Source organism: Struthio camelus, chromosome Z (assembly GCF_040807025.1).
Source record: "Struthio camelus isolate bStrCam1 chromosome Z, bStrCam1.hap1, whole genome shotgun sequence".
Taxonomy (NCBI): Eukaryota; Metazoa; Chordata; class Aves; order Struthioniformes; family Struthionidae; genus Struthio; species Struthio camelus.
Genome location: NC_090982.1, coordinates 28,820,742 through 28,842,679, shown reverse-complemented (window position 1 = coordinate 28,842,679; position 21,938 = coordinate 28,820,742). Strand labels below are relative to the sequence as shown.

At 34.5% G+C, this 21,938-nt stretch overlaps 1 protein-coding gene across 4 annotated transcripts in view; it reads right to left on the bottom strand.

The window, feature by feature from the left end:
• Nucleotides 1-21,938, bottom strand: part of VPS13A (vacuolar protein sorting 13 homolog A) — a 116,411-nt gene continuing 94,473 nt past the window's right edge. For 2 of the 4 annotated variants that reach the window (XM_068926777.1, XM_068926776.1), the window contains 12 exons: nt 20,585-20,730; nt 20,400-20,481; nt 19,426-19,539; nt 18,924-18,999; nt 18,643-18,806; nt 18,256-18,301; nt 17,846-17,969; nt 17,348-17,462; nt 6,447-6,532; nt 5,640-5,763; nt 4,030-4,104; nt 1-1,054 (listed from right to left, as the gene is read on the bottom strand). In XM_068926777.1, the coding sequence (XP_068782878.1) occupies nt 1,004-1,054; nt 4,030-4,104; nt 5,640-5,763; nt 6,447-6,532; nt 17,348-17,462; nt 17,846-17,969; nt 18,256-18,301; nt 18,643-18,806; nt 18,924-18,999; nt 19,426-19,539; nt 20,400-20,481; nt 20,585-20,730 (1,203 nt within the window). In that variant the 3' untranslated portion in view covers nt 1-1,003. Of the gene's footprint in view, nt 1,055-4,029; nt 4,105-5,639; nt 5,764-6,446; nt 6,533-14,857; nt 15,066-17,347; nt 17,463-17,845; nt 17,970-18,255; nt 18,302-18,642; nt 18,807-18,923; nt 19,000-19,425; nt 19,540-20,399; nt 20,482-20,584; nt 20,731-21,938 lie in introns of those variants that run through there. The other 2 variants (XM_068926779.1, XM_068926778.1) reach the window with 1 other exon arrangement.

Below are 21,938 nucleotides of genomic sequence, written 5' to 3'. Positions count from 1 at the left end.
AACTGTGAAATATTGTATTTATTATTAATATAAATTTGACTCTATTAAACATTTTAGTTTGCTTAGCATGCGATACTATGTAATACAAGGGATATTTTTTTGGTATGCAACAGTGTCCTTAAACCCTAGGACTTCCTCACTGAGTTGGCAAGTCTGTTGATAACTTTTATTTAGAGTAGTAGGGTTTCATTCACATTCCTGGTATAGAGATGTATTAATTTACATATTATATGCTTTTGTAAACTAACGGATTTCTTTGAATATTTCCTTGAGTTGAATATAAAAAACCTTACACTAAAAATGATACTGTGTTGTAAATTCATCATAACACACTGTATTCATTTACAAAAAGAAAAAAAGACATTTGTTAACCAAGCAGCCCCCCTTGCCATTTAGACATTTAAATTAGACTTTTCTGATCAGCAGCATTCTTCTTAAAATTGGAGTTGTAAGACCAGTACCAGTTAAATTCACATTTCTCCAGATGAAGAAATCTGAATTTCAACACAGCATGATGCCTCAAATCATAAAAAAACTGAAGACAGAAACTAAATACTGATTTTCAATTTCTTTTCGGATTTAGATCAATTTATGCTCTGTATAATATCATAAGAATTATTCCAGAGTGCAATTTCAGTATCAAATGTAAAGAATTGGAGGTAAAACATACTAATTTTATACTGTATTTTGAAAAAATGAAATCTGGCACTCGTAAGTAAAAAAAAATGCAACATGCCAAAAGTTGGCAAATATTTTATCATCATCAGTTTTTTGGTTTTTTTTTTTTTTTTTTTTAAACAGCCATTATTTTTGTGACAATGATTTGAAAGTGATATATCAGTGGAGTGATGCAACAATAATAAATAGTTTTATAAATCCTCCTTCCCTCCTTTTTTTGTTTTTGGTTTTTGCTGGTAATTCAGATAGGTCCGCATGTTAAAGAAGAATTAGAAGGTAACTTGTTTATTCAGTGTTCTTCATGTCTTGGTGCTTCCTTCAGTGGTTACAGTTTTGGCTGATTCTCCCTTACTTCTTCCAGTTTAGAAAGGATCCACTGTATGAGGCAAAAGATAAAAATAAAAATTATTCTTTAGTAATAACCATACAGAGCAACTGAAAATTTGACTGAGATGGGCAAACACTTCACTGTATACTCTTTTCCTAACTGAGTTTTAGCACTGCGCTAGCAATCCTTCTGTAAATAATAAATTCCTAATTTTTGTGCTTGACAAGGGAAACATTTAAATACCAATATCTGACGTGGTGACACTGAAGATCACAGCTAATTAAGTTGACACGGTTGATAGTTCAGTCGGGTGCTCTGCATTCAATGAATGATATTTTATAAAATTACAAGACATCACACATGATCATTATTAATGCTGTGCATTGGTCTAGGACTCAAGGCAAGTTACAGATGAGAGTCTAGAAGCAAGGATAACTAAAGACAACGGACAAGAATAGGTTCCAGCAACATGATAATACAGTTATTCAGAAACAAGTTACTGTCAATTCTATTCAGTTTCTTTTCATGAATTTCAAATTCATGAGTGTGTTAAACATACTGAGAGGGAAATTAGTTCCCGAGAGTTTAGAAAAAATAAAGGGGGCAGTGACACAGAAATCTAAGGTAGGAGATGAAATCTTATAGATAGGGATTGTCATGAGAAAAATAGCTATATATAAAACTTTCAAGAAAGACGAGTGGATTATCACAAATCAGATCCTGTGTTAAAAAGACAGTGGGGTCCTAGATCTGTAGGATCACAAGCACACCCCCAAAGAAATAAGAGCCTGCTTAGCAAGATACTGAAGATTTGAAAGACCTCTTGGCTCTTCAATAAATCACTATATTCAGGCTAGAATATGACACTTCTTATAGAGGCAGAAAATACTTTGTGTATAAATGGTCAAAGTGGGGAAGAGTGTTCACAAAGTGAACAAGAACGTTCACAGGAGTCTCCCTGAAGTGACTTCATACTCTTAACGCTAAAGGGTGCAACTTTCATATTCACTGTTCCTAAAACACTTGCCTCAGCATCCTCTCTCTGTGCACAAACACACATGAAACATTTCTAGGAGTGAGCCATCAATTAGAGGCCCGGAAGGAATTCTCAAAAAAGCCAGAACTGCATGGTAGGAAGGTGCCTTCCTACCTGTACTTTGGAAAAACTTAGTCAAATGTGCTTCACTGGGACAGCATTTTGTGCAGAAGCACTCTCCCAAATTTAGCATACACATGCGATAAGATGTATAGGGGGGTACCACGCAGTGAAATCCCCATAGTCAACTGCAGTTTACTTATAGTCAGTAGGACAGCTCCTACAGGCCACAATGGCCATTTTTGAATAAATCTGGAAAGTACTCCTTCACTAAGACAAAACCAAAATCCACAGCAAGTCCGGCAGTGAGCTTTTCCACTTCATATTCTCATTCCTGCTACAGCTGGTTTTCTAAAGCGCATAGGCTTTTCCAGGAAAATAAGCACTCCAAACATTTTTGTGAAAGGTACATACAGCTCCTCTAGTTTTCTTTTCCTTGCATCCCTCTTGGAGATACTCCCATCTTTCCCAGCACCAAAAAAAAAAAATCATTGCAAAAGAGATAACATCAGATTAGGACACAAGAGTATCAAAGTAAGTGATACTGAAGGGGAACTGCTTTCCATCTTGCTCTTAACATCAGGTGTTTGTAAGATGATGTGCTGATTTCTCTTTCTGTCTTTTTCATTTAGCTGTGAGTGAATATGGGATTCACTTTCCACAGTCTCCTGGATCAGGAGAGGAAAAAAACACCAAGAGCTCCATACCTCCAAAGAGTACAGAGAACTAAAAATCAAAAGGTACCACTCAGGTCTAGTTAGAAACTCTCCTTAAGAAGACAAAAGCAACTTCCGAGCAGATGCAGCTTTTGCAGACTATCGCAAAGCTTGATCCTAGGGTATCATATCCCACTAGTGTAAACATATAAAAGCCTGAAAGATTAATTTACTGTTTGTGAGAACAGTAAGTTAGACGAACAACACAGACCTCACACAACTCTGCTCTATCACAGTTCCGGTACCACATGTGAATCAGACCTACTCTGTTCTAGTGAAAACTACAGTGACGTAATGCTGTGAACATGTAGAGATATGTGATGCAAATCAGTATCTACTAGAAAATTTAGTGTTTCTGTTTTTCTAAAATGCTTCTCAAGTGGGATTTTTTTTTTTTTTTTTCATTCTTCAATCAAAAGTGTATTTTGAGGAACAGAAGAATGAACTCTAGTTATGGAGGAAATATATAAATATCATTCTATTAAAATGTACTATTTACTTCACATTCCTGACTGATTAGTTTCTTCTTAGCTGTTAAATCAGCTGTCTGACAGACAGTTATCATTCCATCAATTTAAGTACGGGAAAATTTGCTGTTGGGATCAACTGTTTCTGAAACTGAGTACTGAACAGATCATTGAAATAACTATCTGTATAATGGCCACATGGCAATACTGAATTTAAATATACATAGCAGTTTCATAAGAATTCTGTTCTAACTGAACTAACTACACAACATTGTCTATATAGGGGAGCACTCTGGCTTGTACTGAAACACTGCATAAATAAAAACAATTACATACTTTCTACTTCCATTCACAAAAGCTTCATATCCATATCTACTAAATCAGTCACCATTATGACTTGCAGAAATAAACAGGTTTATTAACTAACATTTTTGACAGAAGACTAGGAGATTATGTGCATTATATGAACAATAACAATTCTTATAAGCATCTACATGAAAGTGGAAAAGCAGCTGGTATTTCACATTTCTAAATACCAGCTAGCTCGTCTGAAAAGCTGCAGGGTTTAAACCCACAGCCATTAAGACAGTTCACCTCCAGAGGATATAAATCACAAAACATTTTCTTGTCAACACTCATGAGGCTCAAGAACATTACTATTTCAATTCTCTCTAAAGTAAATTTAACATAGTATAGCTAAAGTAAATTTAACATAGTATAGCTTCAATAATATTGTGAATTTACCTTAGCATCCTCTGGAGTTTTAAAATTAATAATTTTCCCAAATTCTTTGGCATGGAACACAGACTTAACTCGTTCCTAAAAAAGTAAAAAAAAAAAAAAAAAATCAGAAGTGAATCTAGTTTCTTCAAACTTGACGAGTAAGAAGTTATTTACCATTCAGGCAGCTATGGTTCAGAGCACAATGTGTACCAACTACACTAATCTGCATATGTTCAACATGGCGTGCACGCGCACTGAGAAACTTCACTCCTTGCCTGAAGGCACAGTGGAGTGGAACCTCCCAGCACTACCTTTTACCACGGAGTCCCTGGAAAGCAGACTATGAAAATAGACAGGAATGGAAGGCAGATAATGGAATATCTGTATGGGATACGTGTGGGATCACAAAATCCAGTACCCTCTAAGTTAACAATTTTTCATTCTCCTTCAAGTCATTGCCTGTGTGGACATTCCACTAACACTGACTTGCAAGCACTGGCCTTAGGTAGTGAAAATAGCAAGACCACAGGCCCTGCTTTGCCAAATACAGTTTTCAGCCTCAGATTTTGTTCAGTAAAGAGCATACTACAGACACGTGAACTCTCAAACTGTTGCTCTACAGAGGTTAAAATAAAAATGTTATTCAGTGTTGCCTCAAACGGCAGAAACTAACAATCATGGTAGGATTTCCTCTTGTAAAAGTTTACACGCAGTCAGAAAACCAGCTTGGGGTATTCCAAACCAAATACTGCTTTGCCTTTCATGCTCTCTGCAATAGAAATAAAAAACCTGAGTAAAAAACTGAATGACTTTGTTCCTTGCAGGTACAACGTCAAGACTGCCCTGACATCCAAGATGTGTAATTACGCATGTGAATCTTATATACTAAAAAAGAAAAAAAAAAAAAAAAAAGAGAAAAACGCTGGCAGGTAAATTTATGGATTCAAAGGCAATTCAGTCACCATCTTGACCAGAATTTAATTTTAGTTCTTTAGGAACTTTGACTTTATAAGCAGGCTCTGATATCAGTGCTTGGCTTGCTCCTTTCTCCTTTGCAAAAATACCAGGGAAAGGAGGATTTTTGGTTTTGACTTTTAATGAAGAGCGGCAACCAAAAACCAACATTTCTCAGCTTGAACTGAGAGGAATAAGGGTATCCCATTATGTTCTTTTTTAATGATATAAATACCCCATTATACTTCTGAAAAACTTTTTCATTGGCAGGTGGGAAAAAAATTCCTTGAACCATACTGTATGCAAAGAGAATGAGCAAATATATTTGAAACTTTAGGATGACAATAATTTTGCCTATTTTTGCATGCTGACTTTCAATTTCAGGCAGAGCACGTGATGGAAGTATACTGTGACCCTCTGACAAGAAAGAGCTTTGCTGCATCACTATTTTCCAAATTATGAATATACCACAAAGTGGTGCATATAGAAAAAAAAATTGGCTCAAAATGGCATTCTGCTCAAAATGGTCAGAGGCAAGTTATCTCAGGAGTTTTCTAATACCAAATTTCAGCTCCCTTTCTCAAATGCATTTCAGCTAGAAGAGGGGTCAGGAATTCAGAGCTCAAGATTACAAACAGCAACACAGAAGAGAACAAAACGCGACAAGGTTAACATACCTTGGCTTCAATGCGTAATCTTCTGCCATCAACAATGAATGGCTCTTTGGTAAATTCATCGTAAGTGTATTGCCATTCACACGTCAGCTGTCCAAACGTACCTTTTGTCACAAATAATACGCCACTAGAGAGAGCAGAATAAAATTGACAATTTAAGAATTAACGTTAAAATAAAATACTTAAAAGTTATTAGGTTATTTGTTAAACCCTAGATCTAGCAATGTCATTGTTTCAAAATAGTTCCCATCTAACTACATATAACAGCCATAGAGCATACTTTTGGAAAGACTGAATTCTGAAGGTTCACATAATTTATTTAAATTATTGTATTTTATAGCAAAACAGTAACACTACTTCTAGCTTTATTTCTAAGAAATAAAGCTTTTACGGACTCTTCATCCAAGAAGGATGCCTGATTCTCCACTGCTGGATGTTACTGACTTTCCATTCTTGTATTATCCTTTTTTTCTTCCATATGTTAATTTATGAATCCCACAGTTCCACTGGCTTCACCCTGATCAGATTTATAACAAATCTGTCTTGACTACATCAATCACAAAAGCCACATTCGTTTTCCCTCCTTAATTAGAGGAACTACTGTGACACTCAAAATAATCTACTCTAATCCTCAGCAATACTGCTGTCAAACAAGATCATTAGCACACTAAGCATGCTTTCCCCATTTTTATATCTACATACATAATGCCAGACACGTAAAAGCACCATTATGGATCAAGAACTATTAAGGCATGCATATTTTGATGATACAGTTTCAGTTACTTATTATTCAGAGACAAAACTGTTTACCTTTTTGTTACCATTAACAAATCTGTACTGTTGACCATGGCATGTGCAATGTATCTGAATTTTGCAAATCTTCCATTTTCAATTTTCTAAAAGAGATGAAAGTTTTTTAGCTTTGAATATGCGACTAAAAAGTCACGTATTCATTTTGCACTTAAAATATATTTATCCCAGTAGGTATAAATTACAACAAAGCATATTGCCACACACTTTTAAATAAAAGGCTACTTTCATAAAGTCATAATATGACAGATCTGTGACATCGTATGTTCTTGATTATGTAGAATTGTTTGGTCTTTGTTAATGCAGCTGCACAAATAAACATCAATTCTAACGAAATCTGGCAAGGAACAATGTAATTTCAAGAAAGATTTCAGGACTCAGTTTTCTATGTATCTTTAGCGCTTTCCAAACTCCTGTTGATCAATGCAGTTTAGAGTCAGCATAAGAAATCAGCGCATTGAAAATATATCTAGGGAGGACTCATTTCCTAATCTTTATGTGAAGTCACCTCCAAAACATTAGTCATTAACCCTGGGAATAAATCTATACTTAATTCCATACAAAAACCCAAGATCATGCATACAGCAAGACTGAATAAATGCACTTCAAATAATGCTTAGCATGTTTCTGATTTTTTTGTTTCCCCTCAGCTTGCTTAATTCATTCATACATTTTTGGGGAATACTGTAGCAGGATCTTCTGTACTAGGAAAGTGAATTTAACATATGGGCAACAGTACATTATTCAATTTTAAATACTGAGGTTCTGCAATTTTAACATGGCTTGGCAACCTTAGGATTCCTGACTTTCCAAGCAATGAGTGATTAAATGAAGATTACTGCATCCCAGTTGGGGACAGCAACATGACTGCTTGCATGTTCCTCATCTGTTGCAAACTGGAGGTAAAAATAGATTAGTATAAATCAGTAAGATTCAATAAAGTTACCTGTAAACACTTTGTTGCAGATACCATACCCCAATATTTTGTAAAAATACATAGGTTAGCTCTCACTAAAGTTAAAAATAATAAAACCATTTAGAGAGTATTCATCACCACTGTACTGATCTCAATTTTCTAAAAGAGATAAAGGACTAACAGTGAGGACATTTAATTAGGCCCATACTAAAACTGGAAAAATCTGACAGCAAACCACAGAGAACGAATCCACTTGACCTAACAGACTTTTTAAAATGTGTTCCCTCAAAGACACTGATTATCTAGTGACCAAAATACACAAGCATTTGAATAACAGGTTTCCAAAAGATAGCTTTCCAGAAAGCACATAAACAGTATGTCAGAAAGTTTAGATTATTTCTTCCTCTCTAACCCAGCTGGCTTCAAAATCACAACTACTGATCACATGTCTACCTATTAAGTCACTGCTTGAATTTAGCTCTTACAGGGGAGGAAGAATTCAGTAAGAAAAATAGTATAAGAAATAAATAAGGAAGAGATTGACAAATTGGCCTTTTTTTTTTTCTTTCTTTCTTTCTTTCCCCAGTCTTCTAAAGACATTTTTGGAAACTCCGTATTTAGTTTCTGTCTAGGAGTCGCCATGCTTCTGATCTCAATCTCTCCCTGCCTTTCTTACGAAGTAGGAGCTTGGATCTCTTTAAATAACTGAAAAAATCTCTCAAACCAGCATCTACAACGTTGCAAAACACAACATATTGCAGGGTCAAAGAAGAGGGCTGGCTATACAAACTGCCCAGATGAGACACGTGACCCAAGATACCAGGCTCCTGGTCTGGTTCAGTGTACAAATGGATTTTCATGGCATGAATGGTATAATGAGAGAGACAGGGAAAGGGTGAAGGAGAAAACTGGCAGGAACTTGCACATTTTGGGAAATTATACGTGGGAAAGAGGAAGAATAGGTGAGTACAGACAACAAATTCACATAGTTGTATTTAATCTGCAGAGCTGTGCAACAATGCCAGTGATTTCTCTTACTGACCAAACCTAATCTAAACTTTTCAAAGCATGACCATTATCTCTCTTCTATTAAAAGAAATTGTAAGGGAGAAGTATTTGGCCAACAACCATCACTACAGCCTCATTAGGAGGAAAAGCATCTGTAATTGTTCTGCATTACAGCAAGATTAACTTTCTTATGCTTTGTATAGCACAGAGGTAAGGCTAGAGTAGGGTTTGAGAGAGCTGGGTTACCTCTTTCTGTCTTTTCATTAGCTTGCTAGCTTATTTTGGACAAATCATATCACCCCACTGTAACCTTTTTTAATATATTATGAACTGAGAATTATAAAAATTATTACGGATGTACAGTACTTAACTGTCCCACAGGTTGTTATCCTATTCAAAAACTATATAAATGTCCCCCAAATGCCACAAAATGTATTTCGTTCTACTAAGATTCACAAATTATTTGCTTCTCTGCCAGCATGTGATGTGTTAAGCTTTCCAGAAAGTTGAACGGAGAACTAACACCTCCTCAGTGTTAGCTACGAGCTATATAGCTTTGTAGACAATAGAGATTAATTGGAAAATAAAAAACATCACAAGTCCCTCTGCAAATGCAACACTTGTACCTACCCTGACACTGAGAAGTGAAAACTAAATATTCTCCGCAAGGATACTTCATTAGATATTCCTAGCTCTATTTTCCGGTTTTGATTACTCTTAACATTAGACTTGCACCTATCCATTATGAAATACCTCACAGAGGGATATCCAGTTTACTGCTGGTAATTCTCATAGCAAGAGCACTACCAAAGTGGTTTATAGAACTAAGACATAAAAGGACTTTTAATTAAGCCTCCAATATACCTGCCTACTTTTTTTTTTAGTTTTACAGATTATTAATTATTAATATTTGAAGTAAGACTGGAGTAACTCAGTTGGAGTATGTCAGACCACTATTTGACTGACGATATAAAACTACCAAGCAATGAAAGGTTAAAAATGATAAATTATTGTTTGCTCAATATTAGTTTTACTACTGTAAGAAAATAAACACTAGTTTTAAAAACAAATAAGTTCCTTTTTTTTTTTTTTTTTTTTTTAAAAGAAAAGGTTCTGTAATCTGGTTATGTTAGCAAACGTTTGAGAGTTAATTCACTAAATAAGGAAATGGAATAAATCTACAGAAAAAAGATACTCCAGCAGCTGCAAAATGCAGACTAATCCAAGCACACAACCCCTATCTGCAGGGGTCTTAGTCTTACCTGTAGTACCTTTACCTGCCACTGCAATGACCTAATACCAGATGTGATCACCTACATAGAGACAGAGCTGTAAATATGCTCAGTACCTTAAAAACTTTTAGAGTGGTATCCCTGCATTTGGAAAGCATCCCAATCTCACCTCACAACCCTAATTCCTTGGAGAGCACAGAGGCCTTTGACAAAGTCAGAAATGGGACAGAACAGAGTGGTAGTGGAGACAAATTTACACACTAGTAGTACACGTGAAACAAAGTCAGAGCATGTTTTATACCACTCTTGAACTCATTTCACTTGAATCAATATGTAAAAACTCGGAAGACTGCTACTGCTTAAAAGGTGGTTATAAACGTCTGACATCTTTTTTCTCTTCATCTTCAGATTACTTTAAAGTTTTTAATTGGATCTTAGACCGTCCATCAATTTCCTCATGTATCAGTTATTGTCCAGATGTATGAAATCTGACAGCAATTCACTGCTGTTGCTAGAGACTCCAATAGTAAACCACTTTTTCAGCTCACATCACAAAGTGAGTTCTTCAAAAGCTACAGAATTACTATTATCAGCAAACTAACCTGGCATAATATTCAATCTTCCCCACAGAAACATTTTAATAATTCCAAATAGTATTCCAGTCATTTATTTGATCTACCTTAAACACGTGTGAACAAGGAGAAGAGTTGTTACATAAAGAAAAATTAACATGTAAGAAATTTTTATGCTGTGCAAAAGTCTCTCATCCTTTATTAACGAGAATTAGTATTGGTCCTTTATTAATTGCCTACTCTAAACTTGCAGCTGCCCCAACATGTGAAGTGGCTGCGTAAAGGACAAAGCTGTAGCTTTGGTCCCTGAGGAATCAGTGCCTGCGTTCTATATTCCATTCAACTTTGCTGAACGGCAGCTCTGAAGTTATACTTAAACCAACAGAAATTTGTAGTTAAGGTTAATATTTCAATCTAGGACTGCAGTACACAGGACAATAAAATTAAAAGACAATGCCTTTGTTTTAAAACTTCGTTTTTCCTTACACCAGAAATACAATTTGCACCTGCTGATTTGGCAGAACAACCTTGGATGACATTTGGTCTAATTACCAATAAAACTCACTTGATGAGCTGAGTGGAGAAACCATACTGATCTATGCTTTCAATATGATTTCCAGGTCCAGATGTTGTGTTTTCTGCCAAAATAACCAAAGTTCTTCCATTATTTGTAGCATCTAAAGTGCTTACTGGATTAGGGAGAAAGACTTCAACTTTCCTTTCTGTATTGGCTATGTCAGCCACAATATATCCCAACGTACACCTTGCCTATGATACCTCAAGTTATTGTTTGTTTTCCTACAGTAAGTATTCACGGTCCAACCACAAAAACTAAAACGAAATTGTGAGTTACACAAACTTCCACGTTCTTCTGAAACAACTAGTCTTAGCTACTGTCTTAGCCAGCTTCCAATAAATATATACAAGTCTTTCACTCGGCCGGGTGGGCAATGTATGTTTAATAATGTCCAAACATTGCACATGAGAGTGGGGTCGTCTCTCTAATCTAGCAGCCCAACAGGTTTCCAGGGAGGAAGGATACTGACAGCTGCAACTCAGCTAAGGGAGCAGCAAAACAGACTGCGTGCATGAATGGATGTCTGATAAGAGTCAGGATAACACAGAATAAAATTAAGTCATTTTCAACTTCTGAAATAATTTCTTTTTACAATTTTGGGAAGTGAAATCTCAGTTTTAGACATTCAAATCCTGAAGCACCCTATGTTTTGATGTAAACTCAGCCCAAAGGAGGTGAGGGAAGGGGAGAAAGGAGGAGTTATGACACCCTTTCCCGATTCCACAGATATTTTTCAACTCATTCCAGTATTCTGCTTGATCTGAAGCTCAACTCACGACCAAAAAAAGGATCATTGAACTGAGAGTCAAATAGATCCACTTCTTTTTATCCTACAGTAGGACAGAATACGGAAGCCGCGCTTTGTGCAATGAACTCGGATCCACTTCAGCACAGCTGGGGCAGTGACAGCACCGCAACAGAGCGCTCAAACTCTCATACTACAAAAGAGGTTTTGTGTTTTGACTTTGGTTAGGCACTGAGCTGCAGCACATGGAACTCCACTGAGCTCATGGTGCAAGTATTAGTGATTTATGTTTGTAAACATAAGACTAGCCTTTCTTTCAGCCTTATTTCCTGGCAGGGCAAAGCTTGTGTCAATAACTAATGACAAGAGAGGTATAAGCAGTCTTTTATATCCTCTCAAAAACCTGTCCATAGTAACTCTTTGCACTGACTTAAAGCCTACAGAGCTTCTGTTGAGAAAACAAAGAGACAAAAGCATCCCAATTAAAAGAAACTACCGAATGACATCAAAGATTAAGAGCACAGCTAATTCTTTACTTCAGCAAAGAGGAAACATATGAACTGAAGTCTGAACACCACTACGCAAGTCACTAATGTAATGAAACTAAACACTTGAGAGAAGTTGAATCGCCCACTTGTTCGGCAGTTGACGGTAGGAAACTTGGTAGACTGAGCTGAAAGGGACGGCATTGAGTCCCAGATTCTACAGCAAGAATGTCAGACTTCAAACTCAGTGAAGAAAAGGGGGGAAAAGAAGCTGTGTAGTCAAAAATTAAACTATTAAAATACATTAAACTGGAAAAAATGCATTTCAAAAGTTAGTCTGTATTTCCATAGGTCTATTACTTTAAATAACAAACAAATAAAAACCAACAACTTTGAAGTGTTTGTCTTTGTGCGTTGTTGGTACATTAAAATGTATAGTTAGTCAGCTACTATACCTTTCAAAGGTTTTGCCTTCATGATGTATGGAGAAATGAAATTCTAAAATCACAGGCAATATGATTATGCTATCCTATAGACATTTCTTTTCCAAATACCTATTCAGACGAGGGTACTCAAGACAGAAACAATTAAATATTTCTACATAGTAACAGTGTTTTTTATTGATATAAACACTTTAAAACATACAACTATCCTCCATGAAAGAGACAAAATAATCAAAGGTATATAATCATATTTGCTGACTTTACTAGCAAATATTTTTTCCTTTTTTTTTTTTTTTTTTTCCTCCAGTTAGCACTCTAAAACCTCTACATCTATTGAGGGAAAATAATTCTTTTTAGCTGTATTACAAGGGATCATAAAGTAATGATGTCTGACCAAGACATGCTGCAATTTACACAAAACATTTTACTTCCAGATCCTATAATGATTTGCAGAATTGTAAGTTAAGACAACTGCAAAGTTGGCTCAATTTGAGATGCTAATTATAGAAGTTCTAAAAACTAAAAGTCTTATTTTTTCAGGGATGCTTCTTCAGTCAAAAAACTTGGTAATTCTATTTAAAACTTTTAGAATCAAGATACACATTTTGTTACAAAATTGCGATGCACTGTTTTGGAAGATAGGTCACTACAGACCAGACAGTACTTGAAAAGAAAGACAGTACTTGATAAGATAAAATACAGAAGAAATTGCACTAAAAAGCCAATTTTATGTACTGAAGTACAATAAAAGAAAAAGAAATATCAGATAACAAATTCAAGAGTTACTCTTTGCTATCAATATAGCCAAATAAAACATAGCAGTAAGCTTTTCAAAAGCCAAACCTAGCAATTTCCTCAACTTTTAGGAAGTAAAAGTTTTAGGCATAGCATGACTTTTCTGCCGGATTAAAGACCAAGATAATTTCCTACATTCTTCAAACAAATACTAGATATCTATTTATATCTAAAATATTCCATATCTTTTCTGCAATGTTTCAGGCAATAATACATTGCAGTACAGCAATGCAAGATAGGTAGCAATCTTCAACACCAGCAGTTCCTGCTAAAACAAGCTCAAGTCAAAGTTGTTCCTCTTTTACCTAGAAAATAAATGCACATTCTTTGGCTCACTGGCCAAGAAAGTAGACTCTAGAGAAGCTTTTAAATGTATACGGCCAGAATAAGCAGACTTATGGTTTTAAGTAGTTCTTTCATCAAAATTTTGAAAGTGAAAATTATTTGATAATAAGCTGTGAAGGACACTAAAATCATTTGATATTTATCAGAGGGGATGTAGAAGCACTTTTGCTCAAAAACTCTAATCTCTAATCATTTTAGAGTAATTCTAATCCTTCAGACACTGGCAGACAAGCTCTTGCTTACTGATACATAAATATCTATTGCAAGACCTCTCTCTAAAGCAACATATAAATCTAAAAATATAGCAGTAAACCACACACACACACACACACTCACACAAAAAACTAGGCAGGCACTCCAGTGAATACAGAAATATAAATAAAGCACATAATTTTTAAAGAAATAAGTAGCATACAATTATATAGGAAAATGGTGCTTCAGTGTTTTTATTTGGTTTTTTGCTCCATCTCGCTCAATTAAGAACCAAATACCTTTGCACATTACACAAGTTTTACTATGTAAAGCCCAGTAAAAGTAATGCAATTTTCTCAAGTTGTCAGTGATTTTACACAGGGTTTGGTTTATGGGAGGGTTTTTGACTTTTGTTGTTGTTGTTGTTGTTGTTATGAAGTCAAGGAAGACTGATTTAAGAAATAAGTAATTTGTAGTCACAATCAAAAATAACTAAACACTTGTCTTTGACACACCTCAGGATTCCAAATGATACATAAACTGAGCATTTAAAAACAATGTTAAAATAAATGATGAATGAAAAATGCAACATAGTTTAAAGTTCTTTTTAAATACATACCCTATCTTTTAAATACTTTTCTAGGACATTTAGTGTTTTTATATAATCTAGTTCCAGGAAACATGAAGAACAACGTTGGAACAGAACAGATGGATCCATTTTTAGATATACTTTTTACATGTTTATTGTTAAAAATAAAAGCAGACAAAATACTTCTGAAATATGAAATAAATAGAATATAAAACAGTCAAATAGCATTTTAATATTAATAATGACAGCACAACTCAGTAAGGTTACACTAAACACATTTAAAGGCATTGCATCTAACAAATTATGATAAAAACTGTAAAACTGTAAAACACGTAAATGCAAAAACATAAACACACTTAAGAGAACTGCATCTCTAAGTCACAGTATGACTATTTCTTTATATTGTTAAATACTTTTTCATCTACTATCCCATTCTAAATATAAGATTATTGTTTTTATTGTATTCTTCACCCCTTTGCCTAGCATTTGTCGCCATATATTTTATTTGTCCATGTTTTTCTTTCGCACAATTTTAAAAATGAGGTTAATACTGGACAATGCCAATTTCTCAGTGTGAATTATAGCAGCAACATTTAATACTGTAAGGTCAAAAGAATATGACAAAGGCCATGTATATCTGTAACAGTCCATATTATCCTAACTTTCATCATCATCACTACTACTGTGAGTCTTAGTCCATTCCCTGTAGGCCTGTCTTTTCTGAAAGCATGATAAGGGAAGAAGAAAGCAGAAGTATTAGTTTAGAAGTATTAGTTTGAACTGGCAAGTTAGTTGAATAAAGTAAAATAAAAACTCTAAAAGAAAGTAATTCTGAAGTGGCATGTTAATTTAGGACACAGTAGAAGCACACAAAATCAGCTATAACCTATTTACTGTAGTCAGCATACGTAGTCACTAAAAGAAGTTTTATTTAGATCTAATCTGGTAATCCACTGAAAATGCTACAACACAGTGACTACAGTGAGGCCATTCACCAGACCTATGTGCACAGAAATAATACAAAAGGGGAAAATATTCTAATTTTTCCATAAGAAAATACTGGGCTAGTAATAAACTACTTTAGATAAGGGATATGTAATACTTCTGAGTCTCTCATGCAAGTGAGAGAAACACCTCTAGAACCAAAAACATTAAGAATCAAAAACATTAATATACTGGAGAAGCAGTTAAGATTAAGATGTCAAACATACCAGAAATTAACACCTGTACAACAAATTACATAATTTGATGTTTTCTGACTTGACTGTCTGCAGTAAGAATTATCACCTGTGTCTGAAGTTGTCAAAACTTTTCTTCAAGAACAATTTTATTCCAAACTGTCAATAGTGAAAACTAACACGAGACATTAATTTTTCAACTTTAGCTACTTTCAAATGGTGGCTGCCATCACAAAATGACAGCTCGTAGTTATTCTTTATGCTTTTTAAGATGGAAAATGGTAGGTAGTGGAATTGTACTCATCCACACAACAGCAGAGAAAGTAGAATCGCATATTTTAAAGGTACATCAGTCAGCACTTGGAGAATGTTCTTCATGTTTCTCAAAAAAAAAATTCCCAAATGCAAATTTGTGCAAAATTAAGAAGTAAAAGCAATGCAAAGTCATTACAGAAGCTTGCACATTTTAGATCTGAACTTGGCTTGCTAACACTCTGTTTTCATAGTACACCTTTAAATAGCAAAGGGGATATTTTGGAATCTATTTTCTTACCAGAAAGAAGAAAAAGATTAGCAATTAAGTGCTCATTAGTAGACCTCCAGTTAAGGAATACTGCTTTATAACACCACCTTTGTATTAGGGACACCAGGGTAAAGCTACCTCAGAGAAAGGCACAGGCGTACTACTTATTATTATAGATCTTTCAAAGTTTACTGAGCTAGATCGTCAGTTAAAGGTATGACATAAACATAGTTTAGAATCCACAAACTGGACAACTCTCTCCTAGCAGGAAGCAGAAGACACACTTAAGAGATTCAGAAGGAACAAAAACAGTTTGGAAACTGACATGAAACAACTTAGACAATTCTCGGAGTCTAAAATTCTCCACAAAGGCTACTTAATTCTTATGAAATTCTCCAACATGAGTTTAGATGGTTCAAAAAAATTCTTATTTGTGTATGACTCCACCAACATTTCCCTGGCACACTAGTAAATTAAATTGTTCAATGTGTATTTAAAAAGGTCTATTTTAAAAATTCTTTTTACTTCTCAGGTTTTCATTCACTTAGTCACTATTTGTGTCTTTACTTCCTATAAAATGCAGTTTTACTTATATCAAGGCAAAACAGAAACTCTATATAAACACCATTGCAGTTGAAATTATTTCAACTTGATTAGAACAAGTTCAGTCGTTGACACTGAGTTATGGTCAATTTTCAAATATGCTTGAATAGCAGCTGAACTGTTAAGGAGTAATTATTCAAACTAAAAGCTGCTCAGGATGTTCTTGATACAAACAGTATTCCCCTTCAAGAATTTTCACGTGAAACAGTATTCCCCTTCAAGAATTTTCACGTGCTTTCAATGGCTATACTACGATATAAATATAGCTGCTCTAAGTATGTTTGAAATGGTATGTTTTACAAAAAACTGACATAAAAATTGTGTTTAAAGAGTATATTATAAAATTATTGAAAAATTTATCTTTGTGTCTATCAGAACTGCTTTACCAAAAATAAAAAGGTTAAATAAATACATAAATCCTTTTCTTCTATTAAATTGTTCTGCATCTTGCACAAAACTCTACAGCTGTGCTGGTACAAACTTTGCTGTCTTTCCCAAAAGTCGTATCTCAGAACGTAAATCAAAGTGGCCATATTTCTTTAAGAAATTAAATGGCACTTTCCTGACCACTGAGTAACTAGGTGAGGCACTGGGGAGGGAGGTGACTGGAAAAAAAATGGGTAATTTTGTAAAAAAAAAAAAATTTTTCAATATATGAAGAGTAAAATTTATGTCAAATTATTTTTCAGTTTCTTCACCTGTAACATTTGACTTCCGGTTCCATCTCTTAATCTGTAAGGTCTAATAACTCCATCTTCACCAAAAAAGCGAGGTGGGCGCAGGCTTATCACATCTTCTGATGAATCTGCAACTCTGAGAACAAAGCAGCAAATTTAAATGTGTATCATATCTCTCCTAACACTTTCACAATATTTCGCAAAAGTCCTAAATTATTTTAAATGCAAATTAAATTCAAGCACTAGTAAAGGGGCAGTTGTCATCTATGTATGTATTTTGGTATAAGAACACACAGCCAGGAAATATTCTATGAAACATTAAAAGATTTAACTTGGAAAAATAATCTCTTCAGAGAATGATCAGAAGATTAGATGGCAGAGGGCAGCACACGGCTGCAATACTAAATCAGTGTCTGAATACCCTACTTAAAAATTTCATACACAAGTGATAACAAGACAACGCACTCCTACTATTCTCTGCTACATGCCTGCACCAGTCTTCATACTTATTTTACTTACTTCTTAATGCCCTGAAATGTGCTGCTTGCCATGTCTATGATTCCTCCAGTAGGCCTAGCTACTGCTCCCACTAAACCTTTTCCAACACCTTTGAAAAAGCCAGCTGCTCCTTCTTTCTGGGCTCCTAGAAGATTTAAAAGCAGCAAATCATTATAAACAAATCATTATAAAACATTTTGACTTCTTTCTTACTACTGTAACCTTAGCAAATGCAGTTAATTATCTAATTAGATATGTAAATATAGTCTCCTCCATACCAAGTTCAGTCAATAATACTTAAATTACAGGTCAATAAAAATATAAAATCTTGATATGAGGTTTTCTAACTCTCAGATTTATAATCTCTCTCCTCAAATATTAAGAATTTAAGATGATATGAACAACTAACACATCACAAGACCTGCACTTACCTCTGATTGGTTTTGTAACTATTCCTGTTATGCCGCTGACAAAACCCTATGAAGAGAAATGAGCAAGATATAACAAATACATCTTCAGACGATATTTTTCATACATTGTAACATTTTTCTTACTGCTTCAATGGTGAACAACCTCAAAGTACCTGCCTTGGAATATTCTAAAATCCACTCTGGGCTAACAGAACTAGAGGTACCTGTTTCATAGTTCCTACCTTCTCTCATACATTTTTCTCTAAACTACCACTCCATTGTGGCAATATATTTGTAAGAATAGGAGAAGAATGTATATATTTGCAAGAATAAAGACGTGCAACTCCATGATGATTACGGTAGTCTATATAGGATAGAATCTTTCAACTATTTGTTTTTTCTCCTTACAGAAACTAATCCTTTTCCTCCACGAGTGATACCCTCTCTTAGACCAGTGGGCTGTCTATTCATGGCTTCTCTCCTTTTCTGCTGGTAATCCTCATCCATAGTTATCGCAGCTACTCCTTTTGCCATAGCACCAGTGATTCTCGATGCAGCACCAGCTAATCCACCTAACAGAAAATGAAAGATTCTAAGTAAAATGCCAATGCAATTTATAAATACTCAGTTATATTGCTCTCTTTCTATTCACTATTAAGTATACTACTGTAATAATGCTGGAAACTTACCCACAGCTCCCCCTACTAGTGCTTTAAGTCCTAGTGCCATTCCTTCTATAAATTCTTCAGGACCCTGGATGGCTCCCTAAAAAAGGCATTTATTTAAAGTTTTAAATAGTATGTTTATAGACATATGTATTTTACACACACACACAGCGAGAGAGAGAAGGAGAGAACATAAGAGGGAGAATGAGAATTATTTTAAAATACTAATTCATTCTCTGAATTCCGCTTAAGCACAAATACAAAAAGTAGACTTATTGACAAGTAAGGAACATAAGGAATAGTCTTTTGTGAAGTACGCATAGCAGACTATTCTCTCCTTTTTATTCTGTTTGAATTTTCTAGTAACTTTTCCCGGAATTCTCACTAAAAATTTTCAATTATACATCTAAATTTAAGACAAAAAATATTAATATATTTTCATATTATTAATATATCTTCCTTTTCAATATAATCTGTATGTAACCATTTGTGCTACATTTCATATGTAGCCAGTAGAAATTTTTACCTGATAAGGTTCATAGAAGAATGCTTCAACTCCTTCAGACAAGCCTCTTATGAATCCAAATGGATTACCCAAGACATCAAGGCCAAGAATAAGAACATACATTTGTTTTATAGCCTAAAATAAAATTAGTTTTTGAGTAAAATATTGCAGAAATTACACTACAATGAGTAAGGCAAACAGCGTAGCATACTCAAATGAAAGAGTAGCAAGTTTTATAACAAAAACTCAATATAATTCAAAATAGTAGAAATAGTTACATTCAGAAAGATTTTACAGTGAGTAAATCATGTAAGTGCACAATAAACTAAGCCAAAGAAACTCTACTTCTTATAAGCAGTCACAAATAACTGAGATTAATAGTCCTGAGATTTTATAAAACAAGCACATTATCTAGATTTCTCTCACACTTCATAGCTACTGGACAAAATTTGGTCTGTTTGCATATGCTGAGAGGAAATTTTGTTAACTGTGATTGAGAAACATTACGACTACATCTACATGAAGCAGAACTGGATTAAAAAAAAAAAAAAAATCTCCTAGGAGATTTCCAACCTTCTCTCTGTGTAGAAGGATCAAGAAAGAGATAGAGAACCCATTCCCCAACTAAAATAGGATTTTTCTCCTTTAAAGTTGGCATAGCACAAAATAAATACAGCCTAAGAATGCTTTATTATTAATGTGTGGATAAAAGAGGACTTATTTTTTGCAATAATGTGTCTACTAGCATCCCTCCTCAAAATGTTGGGACCTAACAGTACGTACTGATGCTACTGGCATCTGAGAGAAAGCACTCCTGGTGTGATACAATTTCAGTTTTATCAGAATGGCATTGTGTTTGCTTTCACTATAGACTCCAGTAAAGTTGTTTTGTTACCTGTGTTAAGTTTTTATATATCTTCATAGAAATAAAACCACATAGTAACATATTTAAAATACAGGAATTTACTGAACAATTGAAATTTATTTATTCCAACCTGTTTTGAATAATGCCTTATAACTGCTGATTGCAGCTGTTGTGTAGTACAGAAGTGATAGCTGAGTTCAAAGAATGCCAACCTAAAAAAAAAAGTCCATATTATTCAGAGCAAAATAAAACCTAATGTAGGCAACATTTATGTAAACTTTGGAACTGTTCTTTAAAATTATCTTTTCAACCTACTTAAAGACAACGTCTTGTACATCTGTGAGCGTAGCACCTATACTCTTCAGCAGGAGATTCAAGGACTGAAGTGGTATCAACTCACTTTTTCTTTCTTCTTTGTTACTATCTTCTCCACCCGTACTAAGTGAAAAACTTAAGTGTAACTGAAGGATTAAAACAAGACGGGAAAATAATACGAACGTCTGTTAGAAATATCATACTTCTATTTTTATAATCTTTTAAGAAGATTTAAAAATGGAGACGTGCATTTCTAATCTTGATTGAAATCAGGCTGATTACATATCGAGAATATAAATATACCATTTAAGGTGATAAAAAAGAGACACTGGAATTCAGAGTCAAATTGAATAACTACAACTACCTTTAAGAAAAGAAACTAGGAACTGCTTACCCAGATTTTTAGATGAAGCCCTCAGAAACTTTTAGCTATAATTTAGGTTATCGTCTTGTTTCCAAACTAACATTTGTTTCTATAACTAATACTCAAATCACAGCAGACTGAAAATAATAAGCATAGTGTCCAAGCAGGGAAGAGAGGAAAGTCCTGAGGACCAATAACCACTTACACAATCTTTTATAGGTGACAAATAAACACTGGAGTACATAGTGTACAACAAAATCTGTGCAGACCTGAATTAATCAAAATAATTTGCTTCACAAAATCAAGTCAACACTCTAAACGCAGAAAAACATACAGGAAGAATTGCTCAAAGGACTCTAATACAAAACTGTACTCAGCAGTTTAAGTTCAGACAGGAAAAAAAAAAAAAAGTCATGCCTGCTTCCAATTCTCTGAGAACAATACTACATACTATTCTTAATTTACAATATAACTGAGCTTAACTATAGTCTACTTCAAATATATACAACTCCTGTTTTGCAGAATCATTGTCACTTATTTCATAACCTCATTCTGACTTCATGTATCTTGTCAAAAATACAAAACTGCTTTTCCAGAGAGTCAGAGATGATGAAATAGCGAAAGTCATTTCCAGAGTTATGCTGACTGAACATGTTGCAGAAGGGACTTTGTTCCTCATTCCACAACACTATGTCTGTACACATAAACCAGAGCACTTTGCAAGGATCTCTTAAATAACAAAACAAATAATTGCATATTAAGAAAATTGTTGATACGAAGGCTAAAAAGTTAATAGAACTGAACTTTTTAATACAGTGAAATATTTACACAATGTCACACTCCCCATACAAATTAGTGGTACCATCCTCCAGGGCTTTTCTTTATTTTATTTTTGAACTCCTCTGCAACTCTTCACTTTTCTGTTCCTACTGTTCTGTAGGAGAAGAAAAAAATCCTCCACGGAGGGAGCAAATACAGGCTATACTGCAA